Source organism: Mirounga leonina, unplaced genomic scaffold (assembly GCF_011800145.1).
Source record: "Mirounga leonina isolate KUSES-001 unplaced genomic scaffold, KU_Mleo_1.0 Mir_127, whole genome shotgun sequence".
Lineage (NCBI taxonomy): Eukaryota > Metazoa > Chordata > Mammalia > Carnivora > Phocidae > Mirounga > Mirounga leonina.
The window spans coordinates 10,163,012-10,177,108 of record NW_023270316.1 but is presented as its reverse complement, the minus strand read 5'-3'; the positions used below and the strand labels follow the sequence as shown (position 1 = coordinate 10,177,108).

The window sequence follows — 14,097 nt, the reverse complement described above, 5'->3', positions numbered from 1 at the left end:
TATTTAATAAAACTGATCTAGGACTCATACAGGGAGCTGAATCTGTACCTTGTAGTCAATACCACCCAAAGTCAAATAAGGAAAATACCGCAAAGTGGATAGCAGCTAAAATATATTTCCCGTTGGAAAAAACCACCAGTCCCGAATTCCAGTACCAATAATAGCCTTCTTCAGAAGTGACTTAGGAGTATATGAGAATCTGGCAGGCTACCGTCACTCTAAATTTTTTCATTTTATCAAAAGGCCCATTAATTTATCATCAAAAGAATTTTCAAAGATCATAATTTGTATATGCATCCCAAATCCACATCTTAACTTCTGTGGTGCCGATGGCCTGTAGTTTTCCTACCTAATATTTTATTTTATTTTTTTTAAGATTTTTATTTATTTATTCATGAGAGACAGAGAGAGAGAGAGCGAGGCAGAGGGAGAAACAGGCTCCCTGCTGAGCAGGGAGCCCGATGTGGGACTCGATCCCAGGACCCCGGGATCATGACCTGAGCCAAAGGCATATGCTTAACCGACTAAGCCACCCAGGCGCCCCTCTACCTAATATTTTAAAGAAGGCATATAAGGAAAACTTTAAAATTTTAATAATAGAAAGGACTAATAAGGTAAATACTTTTTATGTCGTATAGCTAATAAAGGAATTAATATGCATTTTCAAAATCACTTTAAGCAAACTTGTTGCTTAATTTGCAGTATTTAGAAAGCAAAATTAAATGTCCATATATCAAAGGGAAAGAAAAAGTAAATTCAAATATGCAGAAGAAATTAATGCACACAGTGATAAAGTACATACAGAAAGCACATAAATCATAATGGAACTTTGAATTTAGCTCAAGTAAGTGTGAACCTGATTGCAATATACCAAATACCATATTTTTTCTTGCTTTCAGTGTTCTCCCCCACATCTCTAGCCTCTATCATCTCATTTTGTATCAAAAGCATATTTCCTGCTTTTGCTGCCATTGCCTCAAATCCTTGCCCAAATGTTGATAGCTCGATAAATTATCTTGTAAAACTGCACTGCCTCCCAGGTATATTCTTTCATATTTCAATTCTTACATAAAAATCACATTTATAATGCACCAACTCTGTCACACAGTGTGCGGGGGGATAGATGCCAAGCCAGAGACCCGCTCCGAATGGCCCTCAGTTTGCAGTGGACGTCACCATCACCCTCCTTCACACTCAACCCTCTGTCCCAGAGGCACGGTGATGGGAGGAGAAGGCAGCAGGTCTGGTGGGTTGTTACGCTGGAAGACATGTCCCTTCCTCTCTCATAACGAGACCCTCTGATGAACCAGCTGTCCTGACCAGCCACAGGGAATGGTGGGGACCCATGGCCGACTTCACAGATAACGCAGGCTTTGACCTGTGTGCACTTGGACAGCAACCCTTGGCTCCCAACTGTGGCCCGGATGTGACTTTGGGCGAATCAATTCTTTCTCATCTCACTCTGCTCACTTTTAATTGGGGATAATGACCCTTGTGGGTTTATTGTGAGGATGAAAAACACCTCGGACAGAAAACCTTTTTGCCTGGTGCTCGATACATAGTAAGTAATCGATAAATGATAAGCAGTACTTGTCATAAGAAATGACAGTAATTACAATAAGGGCAATTAGTCACCATAAGAACACAGTGATTGTTATATCCTGGCTTTACCTTTGATTATTGTATATAAAGAATAGGGAAAACAGCCCACTACATTCAGTCCAGGTAACATTAAAAGCATATAACAAATATTTTTTCTATTTTATTGTCAGAATGTCCTGTTTATAGTTTGATCTTGCTAATGGACTTCCTCTATCTGATATAAATTGTTTCCATCAGGTTTAGTTTATTATGGATTTTTACAAATTTGGGCTTTTGTGTTTTGTTCTTATGACTTTGAAGGCTAATGACAACAAGAAATGCCTGATATCTGTTTACTTCCTAAGTGACTTCTCAGGATGAATTTTATCCTTATATGTCATATACCGGGTTGTTCTCTCAAAACTAAGTATGTTTTGATCACTCTGGTGTATACAAATGTCTAATTATAAAGCTGTACCCCTGAAATTTACATAATAAAAAATAGAAATAACAAAGAAATAAGTAAAGAAGACACAACTTCTCTTTCGTCTTGGAAGCCAGACATCGTGTAAACACTCTGATCATAACTTCATTCCACTTATGAGAAAACACCAGATAGAACCAAGTTGAGAGACATTCTGCAAAATAACTGACTCGTGCTTCTGAAAAGTGTCAAGACCATGAAAGGCAAAGCTGACAAACTCACAGACTGGAAGAGATTAGGGTGTTAATAACTAAGTACAATGTGGGATCCGGGGTAGGATCCTAAGATAGGAGAAGATCAACAGTGGATCAACCAGTGAAATTTAACAGGATGCGTACTATAGTTAATAACATTGTGTCCTGTTAATGTCTTAGCTGTAATGAGATAGTACAGTTGTGCAAGAAGTTACCATTCTGGGTGACGTGTATAAAGGAACTCTGTACTATTTTGTAATTTTTATGTGAGTCTAAAATTAGTTCAACATAAAAAGTTAAAAAAAAATTAAATAAGTAAAGACATAAAAAAAGAAAACCAACAGAAAACTCTAAACATGTTTCGTTTTTACCTGACTGTTCAGTGAATGGAGAGTTCAAACCTGAATAGATTTGTACTCATCTGCTCTACCCAATTTCTTACCTCTTTTAAAAGATCATGACAAGTAAATTGCCAGTTTAATGGCATTTGCTGTGATTTCCTTCCCACGTGTGATAGACTTGCTGTTGCTTTTTTCTAACTGGCATATCACATCTGTTTGGATAGTTAGTTGTCTTCTATAGCATCATCTTACCAAAGGTGAGTGACACTAACCTTCTACTACAAAATTAAGATTACAGCTAACATTGCAAGGTATTTTTTTAAGTTTGATTCTTAATGAAACATTGATCTGAAATGGGTAAAAAGTTTGAGGGCGAAGGTAAGTTTTGGTGGGAGTCTGTGAATCAGAAGTGAGTTTAGCCCTGCCTCCATGTGGAATTCTCTAGAACTCTGACCTTGCTCACTCGGATGCTCAGTTGGCCTCTCGGTAAAACTGTGTGGGTGGACTAAATGACTACTATCTTTTCCAGCTCAAAATTCCTCTAGTTTCACTCTCAGTCCCATTACCGAAAATCACAGTGTCTCAGACTGTTTGCCCCACGTGTGGATAAGCATTTGACAACAGAGGGGAAAGGGGAGGCTGGCTGAAAGTGGGGTAAGTACTCAGAAAATGGAAGGAAGCAGGACACATTTTCAAAACAGGGTACACTGATGGGGTATTTTGGTTTCACTCCTCCAGTAGAGTTTTTGGGGGTGTCATCATTCCCCAAACCTTTTCACTGTGTGCTGGCTCCCCACCTCCCCATTCGCTCACTGTAATCACAGAATGCGAATGTCCACTAAACAGATTTTGTGATCTTCAAATATGTCCTTCCAATAATGTATATTCCTCCATAGGCTTGGAATGTGGGGAGTAGGTGATGTCTCAAGTACACAGGCTAACATCCTAGAGAGGATGTATTAGTCGAGGGTCCTTGAGAATGGGCTGCAGGAAAGGTACCCAGAAATAAAGATGGAAAGGTATTTAAATGGAAGAGAGGGACAGAGAAACAACCAGCATCTCCATCACCATTTGGCACAGAGATTTGCAGGAGGACAGAAAGTCAACCACTGAAGGCTGGGGACCATGCAGGAAATAGCATGGCGGCGGCTTTTGCTCAGTGAGCCAAGGGATGCTTTTCTGAGGTCTATGGAAGTTGGCAGTCTGCTAAAAGACAGCGCGTGGCTCAATCCGGGGTCACAAACTCAAACGCACAGGGATAAATAAAAGTATAGGCACAAGGCTTAATGACACTGTAGAAAGTTCAATGGCGAAATATGGGTAAGATTCTAATGAGAGAGAGAAAGCACAAAAGGAATTATATTTCTGAGAATAACAAGAGAAGAATAATTGATTAATGAAGACCAAACGCCACCAAAAATTGGCCCTCTGGAATTCTGTACGTTGAGGAGAGTGAGATAAAATGTGGGATATCAGTTAATAGGAACAGAATGCAAGGTGAAGAACGCCTTGTCCCTGTCTCCTCTCCTGTCCCCCCTTGCTGTAAGATCCTGAACAAACTGCTGCAGGAAGAAGAAAATAATATGAGACAAGGCTGGGCTAACATGAAAGCATTGTGCTCTGCTCTCTCTTATTAAAGTAGTCTTTTTTTTTTTTTTTTTTCCCTCAAATAACACAGAGACGCATTCCCGTTTTGCCAGTGCAGCTCTGATTTCTGGCTCATCAGGTGTTCACTCTGTGCCAAGTGTCCTAAGTGCAGTGTCTCCAGGACTTCTAACATCAACCCTATAAGGGAGGGCTATCCTTTACCCCATCTTACAGATCAGGACATTGAGGCCAGAAGAGGTTAATTACTTTTCCCAGGTCACCCCACAGTATGTGGTATGTGGGCTGGTATGTGGTACAGCTGTGATCCAAACCGCAAGGCCATTATTTTGAGTTTTGAATTTTTTCTAAAGTAGATAATTTTTTACTTTGTAATGCATTCTTGTGCAAGTACACGTATACCTCCATCACGTGATTCACATATTGTATAAGATGATACATTTTTTATTGCTGAGTATAAGGACACTAACATCATTACACTACCTCCCCTGATTTTCTTCTCTGCTCTTCTACATGACCATAAGCTGCAATATTTATATTATACTCTGGAAATCCTGAAGTCATATGAGCTTTGTTTTTACACTGAGGAGATACTAGAGACTAGGTTCATGATCCATCCTTCTTGATTGGCCGAGTGTCTTCAAGAAGGATTAACGTAAAAGGAAGTTTCTGAGTTCTTGCTTCTTCAACTGTAACCAAAACGAGCTGAACATGTTCTTTCTCTGAGGACTTTGTGAGCCCTGTGTCCTTGTATCCTAGACTTGAGTTCTGACAAAGTTGCAGTCCTCTCTGATGGCTCCCCTTAGAACTGACTGGGGACCCTAGGTTCCTCCCGGGGCTACTCATGTTTGAGCGTCGCTTGGAAAAAAAAAAGAAAAAGAACTGACTTGATCATTTTTTTCTGGATGCCCGTTGGATGCTTTTTTTAGCTCTGAAGTCCAGCAACTTTAGTAAGAAATGCCTCAGCGTTGATTGTTCTCTGCTCATCTACTGAGACAGTGGTACCCTTTAAATCCATCTATTTAGGTTGTCTTCTTCTGCAATTTTAAAAATTATATCTCTTGGATTTTTTTCTCAGTTTTAAACAGACCTGAAAGTGCATTTTTATAGATATGGTCCTCATTCTTTTTGACTGTTACTCACCTGTGAAATCAATTTTAGAGGACCAGGTATTTGTCAGGTAGCACTGCTGGAGAGAAGAGAGTTTTTTTCTAAGACAGGTGTGTTTACCTGTGTATCACTGCTGCCTCGGTCCAGGTGCTCACAGCTGTGCATGCACATTAGAACACCTTCTAGCTTCTAAAAACCATCTATGCCTTGGATCATTCCAAGGTTTTTCATTTAACTGGCCCAGGAGTGGTGCTTGAGAATTGGTGTGTTTTAAACTCCCCAAGGTCATCCTAAGGTATAGCCCGGTTGGCCCCTCGTATTCATGAGCACAGATCAGCAGCACTGGGGCCCCTCTAGACTGAGGGTCTGTCGTCTTCTCTATTTCTCTACCAACCGCTGGGCCCCAATAAGGACTCCACTTTGAGGTACCTCACTGAGTCCCAGAAAGCTCCCAGGGTCAGCCACACACTGATTCCCTGGCTCAAAGAGAGGAGTGTTCTGCTCCTCTGGGAATATTCTTTATTTTTAATGTCAGCATTCTGCTGGCTCTGCTAGAGATCCTCAGTAGCCAGAATCCTTTCAGGAAGTATTCTGTTAGACACCTGGCCTTCCGATGTGTGGTTTATTAGTCACAGGTTTTTCAGAGTCCTTGAATATGGAAATTGCATTTCTGTTTCTCCTTGACAGTGGATGATTTCAGAGATGCAAAGGTGTCTTTACTTTGCAATTTTACAGTTGGGGATCTGTGTAATTTTTCTACTTTAATGACTCTGGCTTTTAATATATTTCAAAAATTGAGTTTCTCAATATCATCAATTTTAAATTTTAATGAGACAAAGCTATTTATAAATGAAATTTTATAAATGCGTTGCAATTCAATGTATTGTATGACAATTTGATTAGTAAGAAGAGGAAATGTTCTCCTTTTAAATTAATCATGCTTACTTACATATAAAGTACACTGGTCAAATTTATATGCACAATTAGGCACCTGTTTTAAATTCAACTGCATGCAAAAAGAGATGATCATGTGAGTCTAAGAAAATAATTTCTTCTCATTTTGGGGGGGAAAATTATATTTTGTTTCCATAAAAACTTTAAAGATGATCTAAAATACCACAATTTGTGTATCTACATAGATGCATAATAACAGACCTTTTCAGTCCAAACTACAGTGACCATTTTAAAATTTTCTGATTATAGTACAAAGTTAACATTTCATTATGTAACCATTAGTCATACAATGGCGTTGAACTCAAGCATCATTTGAGAAAAAGAAGCAAGCAGACCAAATTGAGCTTGTATAGAAAAGCAAGTCATGAGGAGTAGTGAATACTGCCAACAAAAACACAAAACTGGGGGAAAGAACAACAAGAAAACAACTTATTTCTCTATTATGGCTCTATATCCTAACACAAACATGACTGGTCACCATCAAATTCAAAAGAACATATACTTTGTTCAGTCCATTAGTAAATATTTATAGAGGCCGGCACTGTGCCAGGCCCTGAAGACATGGAGATGAAAAGATGTACTTCCTGTTTTCAAGGAGCTTAAATCCTTGGGAGATAAATGTGCAAATAAACAGTAAGATTATTGCCTTAGTGGGGGCCTGCTGCCCCCAGGGCAGTTCTCTCCATGAGTCAGGCTTCTCAAGCCAACACACTCTCTGAGGAAACTCCCTCCCTCAAAGAGTACATGGGTTGAAGTCATTGGAAGTCATAGTGAAGAAAGCTGAATCAGCTTGAATATAATGCAGCCTTTTGAGTTTAGGCACAGTTGCTGCATTCAAAATGGCCAGGAAGTGATTTGATTTAGCAACAGGATTCGAAAGGACTGGAGGTTTTTGTGCAAGGACAGCCTCCCTACTGAATGCTGGCCACCCTCCATACGAGACATGGGTACACCCAGTTAGCCCCCCTTAAGAGAAAGAGCTGCTGGCTCTGAGAAGCCGTGCGTTCTAGCTGTGCCCCAGCTCTTAGGATTCCTGCAGCTTGTTTCACCAGTTTACCAAAGCTATATATCCATCTCCCATACCACACCGGTGATTTCCTGCTCATCCCTGAGAGTCACTGGTGTAATGCGTAAAAGTCCTCTGCTCTTAGGAGCCGAGGGGAAGGCTGTAAGATTGATTCCAAAGCCAGATAAGTTTAAGAGAGTACAGCAAATTGAAATGCTTCCACATCTGCTGGCTTCTAAATTTTTTGACTTTACAAAATTATGTCATTGGCCAAAGGGATGAAAGATTATCTGTCTAAATTCAATGCTGGAAATCCACCTCTGAGGGCATATTAAAATACAAGAGTAAAAATTTAGGAATGTTATTTGCGAAGTTCACTTTTTTTTAATACCAACTGTTGTGTTTTTTCAGGCCAAGTTCAGTATTCTATTCCATCCAGAGGCTGTAGCCTTGTGGTTTAGTTCATATACCAGAAAAATATTCCTCAAGCAGTGCAAGACCTTCACATATTCTTTCCGAAATTCCCGTACTTGGCCCAGAGTTCTTAATGCCATCCTGCAATAACACCGCCTGGGAGCTGTCATCACTAAAGGCTGGGGCGAGAGGAGGATTTATCAGCCACTGTTCCTGATGCATAAAGATTGATTGGCTGGGTTCATAGCAGTTGCCATCAGGGTTGAAAGGAACTCATGCTTTCTTCCCTGGCCATGGAAACCCCCCATTGTACAGCTGTCCACTGAGATATGAAACCACACTAAAAGTCACAAAACAGATTTGGCTTCCAAAGATAACCACCACCCTGCTACACACTGAGATTTTTCTCTAAGATTCTGTGAGTGTCTAAATGCTCTTAAATGCACCTGGGCCTTGACACTTCAAGGAAAAATTGTTTTGTTTTTGCTTTTTTTCAAATGATTCTGATAACGATTCTGTTATGGACTAAATGTTTGTGCTCCCGCCAACCCCAAATTCATATGTTGAAGTCCTAACCCCCAGTGCGATGGTATTAGGAGATGGAGCCTTTGGAATGTTGATTCAATTTAGATGAAGTCATGAGGGTGCTCTCTCATGATGGGATTATTTCCCTTCAAGAAGAAGCCAGAGAGTTTTCTCCCTCTTCCTCTTCCTCCCTCCATGTGCAAGCCAAGGAGAAAGGCCTCACCAGATCCAACCATGCCGGCACCCTGATCTTGGACTTCCAGCCTCCAGACTGGTGAGAAATGAGTTTACATTATTTACACCACCCAGTCTATGGTATTTTGTTATGGCAGCCTGAGCTGGCTAAGACATTCTCAAAGCTGGAATAATTGTTTAGAATTCCATGGGTTTTTTTTTTTTTTTTTTTTTGATTCAGTAATGAAATTTGTACAACTTGCACAGAATTGTAATAAATGCAATGATATCAAGTAAATGGCAGATGCTAAGTGCTTTCATTACTGTATATAATGGCACATTTCAGGACTTCCTTGGACAAGCCACAAATAAATGTATAGATTTGAGTACATCATATTCATGTATAAGCACTTCCCACGCATCTATTATACCGTTGATGGATATTCATTAAGTATTTCCTTAGCTGTCTTCTGTTCCAGGATTACTTTCCAGCTCTCACGCACTCACTCAGTGGCTACTATTTCAGAGACATAAGACTTACCTTGCCTACTAGGGTATGGTTACATGCGAAAGGACACCAAGCCTTGTTTACCTTTGAGTCAACAAGCCCTGAACCTTGGTCAATGAAATATTTTTAAGTGCTCTAATTAAGAATCAAAAATAGTCTAAAATCAGGGATATTTCACTCTCCACAGACACTGCTGAATATCCACCCAAAAGCAGACTGTACTTTATAGACTGCAGGGGAGACTATATCACAATCTAGGCAGATGATTACAATCTGCCATTGTGTTTCTTAAATGCTCTATAGCCAATCTTAACAGAAAATATCAATCACACAAGTATTCTTTCCATTTCATAAACATTGTAAAAAAGAAACTGAAAATGTGTTTTAGCGGTAAGACAGACCTATCTCATTAAAGCCACTGTAGCCCAGCTCTTGCCTGCTAAGTCCCAGGTCTTCAAGGTCCATGCATTTAAATCCTGGGGGGCACTGGTAGCCTTCTTCCAGCTCTGGTGAGCAGTGTGTATCTGGGATAGCTAAGCTATTCCAGGTTACATTTCTGTGAACAAATTACAAAAAGTTAGCCGATTTTGACACTTGTAAATGTTGATCAAAATGAATAATGTAATCACCCTTCACTAACATCTGCTCCGTATGGGCACAGATGTAAAATTCATGATTCCCGAATGGTATTCATAGCACTGATGACGGTAAACGTTTCTCAAATGGTACCCGATTCATCCTCACGGTAGCGCTTTATAAGAATACTATTACCATCATTGTTTTTGTCATTAAGGACCAAGACCCAGATAAGCAAAGGAAAGAATTTTCCTGTAGATTTGTAAGGAATGTTAATGTGGTTGGGGCTTCCTTGTTATTCACAAAATGCTTAACCTACCTGTGGGTACAAATTATACTTCTCCACTTCTAAGCAATAGTAAATGATGACAGTCATTTTCCATATGGTATGACTACTATGAGTCTTATAAATGACACCTGGTCTTCCTCTGTGTTGGCAGAGGAACACGAGGGTCATTTAGGTGGACAGTGATACATCCCTGTTTCATTGTTCTGGAGGGCAACGTGGAGATTAAATTGATGTACAAGGATTTAGATAAGTAATGGCTTTCTTGGGAGCAAGGACAGGTCATCATTGGAACGGCGACTGTGGAATCTCATTCTGGGCTGACCTTTAAAATGGGCCCCGAATAGCTGCTATCGGAGGCAATTCACGTGGCTTGTGCAGTGGCCAAAGTTTAGGCTAGACAATTTCACAAGCCTTCTAAATCCATGATTTTATTACAACTCATTTCCCACTACTTCGATGTTTCTAGGCATTTCCTAAGTGGGGACCGTCGTCAGGACAGTCTCTGTCCCTCAGCTTATGGCCCAATTGAGGCAGACGTGTTGGGTCATATTTCTTCTTTAATACCCTCTTACATTCAATTGGCTGCTTTCTTCCCTGTATATAATATGCTTTCTCTAGAGTCTGACACCTAACTCTCTGAAATCAATTACCTGCATGAGGTCACCGTGCACACACACATTCATGAGTTTACATACACACTCCAGGCCTGGTGACACTTCACCCAGTTCTGTCTCAGTCATAAACAAAGCTCTAAAAGCCTCACCTGCATTTCAGACACTTCAAGTGTGTTCCTTCAGATTCTGTTAGCTTCAAGGAAATAATCTGTCTGCTGGCTCGGGGAATAAGTATTTAAAGAATTGTTCCCAATCCTACGTTAAATTGCTCCTTTGGATCCCCCATGCAAAACTCCAGGGGAAAGGTCTTGTTGTGGAAATTACCACTTGGTTATGTCAGAGAGAGATGGTTTTAGGCAGACATATCATGTATTTCTCTTCATTTCACCTTTTTATATGTAAGCTAAATTTACATGGCAAATGGAATCTTTGCTCATGTCTGGTCTGAGTTTCTGGTGTGGAACCCACACATTGGGGCAAAGTGGTAAGGGGACTGGGCTTCAGAGTTTCAGAGTAAGGTTTTCTGGGTTTGATCTCAAGCTCTGCCAATTACGAGTGGTGTGACTTGAACAAAGTTCTAAATGTCTCTAAGCTCAGTTTCTTCGTCTGTCAGCTAGGGAGAGTAACCGTAATTAGAAGCAAAGCCTGTGTGAAGATTAAGTAAAGGAAACCAAGGAAAGCACTCAGCCTAGCACCCAGCATGTTACAATAAAGAAAGGCTCAATAATAACAATAATGCTCAATAAATGCTTATTATAAACAATCAGTGATCATTACGATCATAAAATGTAGCATACAATTAAAACACATGTAAAAACACAATAAAGACTTGTCAGAAGAACAGAAGGAATTCAGGCACATGATACCGACAGCATTTTGTTCACGGGATTATGCAGCTGAAAGAAACTTTATAGGTCACCCAATTCTTAACTTAAGAAAGGTGAAGGTGAACTTCAGAGAGGGAAGCCCATCGAAATTAATTTTTTTTTTCATTTCTAAGACTTTAAGAAGACAACAGCAGCAATGGTTAAGAAAGCACTGTCTCCATGAAAAAGTTCAAAAAAACATCACCTTTCAGCTGTTTGGGTAGGAAATTGGACTCCAGAGCCAGTCTGCTGGATGTGAATTCTAGCTTCGCCTCTACTGCATATGTGGCCTCCCCTATCTGTGCCTCAGTTTCTTCCTCAGGCGATGGCAGGGAAATGCCTCTCTCTCAGGACTCTGGCAAACCTGGAGTGACTTAGGTCTGTAAGGTACTTAAAACGGGGTACTCGGCAGACGGCAAGTATCAGGTGTTACTGACTGCTGTTGGTATCTCGAAATTTGTAGACTGCTTAGATTGGAACTCTAGTCCTGGTGTGTGCTGCCTCAGTTTCCACATTTCTAAAATGGGGATAGCCTTTTTACCTATTTGTAGGAGTGTCTTAATGACTAAATGAGCTAACGTACAACTCCCGAAATAGCACTGGCAATTAGTCAATCACTCAATAATTGTCACCTATTATGACTATGCTTTCACTGGTTTGTAAGTATTAGAGTATTTTTTTCCTTTTTTATTTGATTTAGTTTTTGTTTCTTTCATATTAACACTGATTTTCATTTCAAGCACAAACTTCACCAGCACAGATATTATGTTGAAATCTTTTGGCTTCAGAGGCAGCAGATTTGAAACATATTATTTTTGCCAACATCAAGCTATTAGCAAATGCTTGTTAGAGACACATTTATTAGATGATTAATTGCCCTGGAACTCATGTATCTAAAACCACATGATGATTACTCTTTTGAAAAGTGGAAATAAACATCAAGAGTTTCAGAATGTGTATTTGTTATTTATCTTAGTTTCCTTGTCACAGTTAACAATTATCTTCCAGGTGTTATTTTTATTTGTTAATGTTAATTATTTCCTTGTTCATCTTCCCTCAGATATTCATGATAGAACACAAGAGGCTCTCTGGAATTAGGGAGGGTAGAATTCTTGCTAACCACCAGCCAAACTCTAAATACAGACAATGATTCTTCCAGGCCTAATATTCACTCATGCTTAAGTGGATTTCAAGACCTGCATTCCTTACTCACAGTTGGATTTCTTGAAAAAAATTATCTACTTCTAATCCCTCTGACTTAATTTTTAGCCCATTTACATGATCTCCAATCCACTGAATTTGCTCTAGTTTATTTCCACGTGCCCCATCCAACTGGAACACTTTCAGTTTTCATTTTCTACGACTTCTAAGCAGCATTCCACATGGTTGTTTTGGTGGTAGGCGGAATAATGGCCCCTTAAAGATATCCACATACTAATCTCTGGAACACTTGAAGATGTTATGTTACATGGCAAATGGAAGTAAGGTTATAGATGTGAACAAGGCTAAAAGTCTTGAGTGATCATCCTGGTTTATCTGGGTGGGCCCAACCTAATCACACAAGTCCGTAAAAACAGAAAACCTTTCCCAGTTGTGGTTAGGGAGAGACAGAGAGGCAGTGTTGCTGGCTTGGAAGATGCTAGTTTTGTCCCTGTTTCTCAGGTCATTCTCCTTTTCCATCTTCTCCTCCTGTAACTGGCCCTCAGGCCTGAGTTACTCTGAGCTTGGTCCTTAGCCTCCTCTCTTTTTTCATGATGCTCTCTCTGCAGACAAATCCATCTCCATAGTTTCAATTCTCTCTCATCCTAGGTGTCTTTTAGTCTCAGAGTTACGTGTCCAACTACCTAGTAGATGTCTCCACCTGGCTACACCCCAAGTGCCTCCAACTCTACACCCCTTACTGAACACAGACTCCTTCACCAACATTTCTTCATAACAAGCAGCACCATGAGACCTTCATCCAAAGTACTGAGCAAGCTTGAGATTGTGGAATCTCCTTGATACCTACTTCTCCCTCAACTTCCATAACTAGTCGTCATGTGTCCCTATTTTAAATATACTCCAAAATATCTTTTTAGCTCATTCAGCTCTCACCATCTCCACCTCCACCTGCACCACTATCTCGTCCCCTAACTGGTCATCCTGCAGCCACTCTTAGCCCTTCTGATCCATTAGCCACAGAGCATTAAGACAGACTTTTCATAATCTCAGTCTTACCTGAGGTCCATCTGTGGCAAATCTCATCCATAAGATCCTAAAGGATCTGGCTCTTCCCCTTTCAAGTGTCCTGGTATCCAACCATGGTGGCCTCTCCCAGCTCTTGGTATGCTCCTTCTACCTCAGGACTTTTTCCTCTGCTTGAAGATCTCTCCTCCCATCTTCGCTTGGTTAACCCATCTTTCAGCTTTCGGGCCCCCCAGTCTGCATGTCACTTTCTTAGGGAAGCCACTCCAAGTCCCTCAGGCTGGGTTAGGCTTCTCTGCTATAATTTCTCCAAGTACCCACACTTCACATTTCAGGCACTTGGGAAGTGTCTAATTCATGTTTGAGTGGTCAACTGTTCATTGGATGTCTTCCAAACTTGACTATTCCCCAGTGTAGCCTGCAACTCCTTATAGCCCATAACACATAGTCTGTGATGGTTAAATTTATGAGTGAATTTGGCTAGATTATAGTGCCCAGTTGTTTGGTCAAACACCATGTAAATGTTGCTATGAAGGTAATTTTTTAGATATAATTAATATTTAAATCAGTAGATTGTGAGTGAAGCAGATTACTCTACATAATGTGCCTGGGCGTCATCTAATCAATTGGAGGCCTTCAGAAAAAATACTGACATCTTCTGAAAAGAACCCT

At 40.3% G+C, this 14,097-nt stretch overlaps 1 protein-coding gene across 1 annotated transcript in view; it reads right to left on the bottom strand.

Moving 5' to 3' along the window:
• Positions 1-14,097, bottom strand: part of NALCN (sodium leak channel, non-selective) — a 295,448-nt gene that overhangs the window by 247,529 nt on the left and 33,822 nt on the right. The window contains exon 6 of the mRNA XM_035003104.1: positions 9,298-9,452. Coding sequence (XP_034858995.1) covers positions 9,298-9,452 — 155 coding nt within the window. The remainder of the gene's footprint in view (positions 1-9,297; positions 9,453-14,097) is intronic.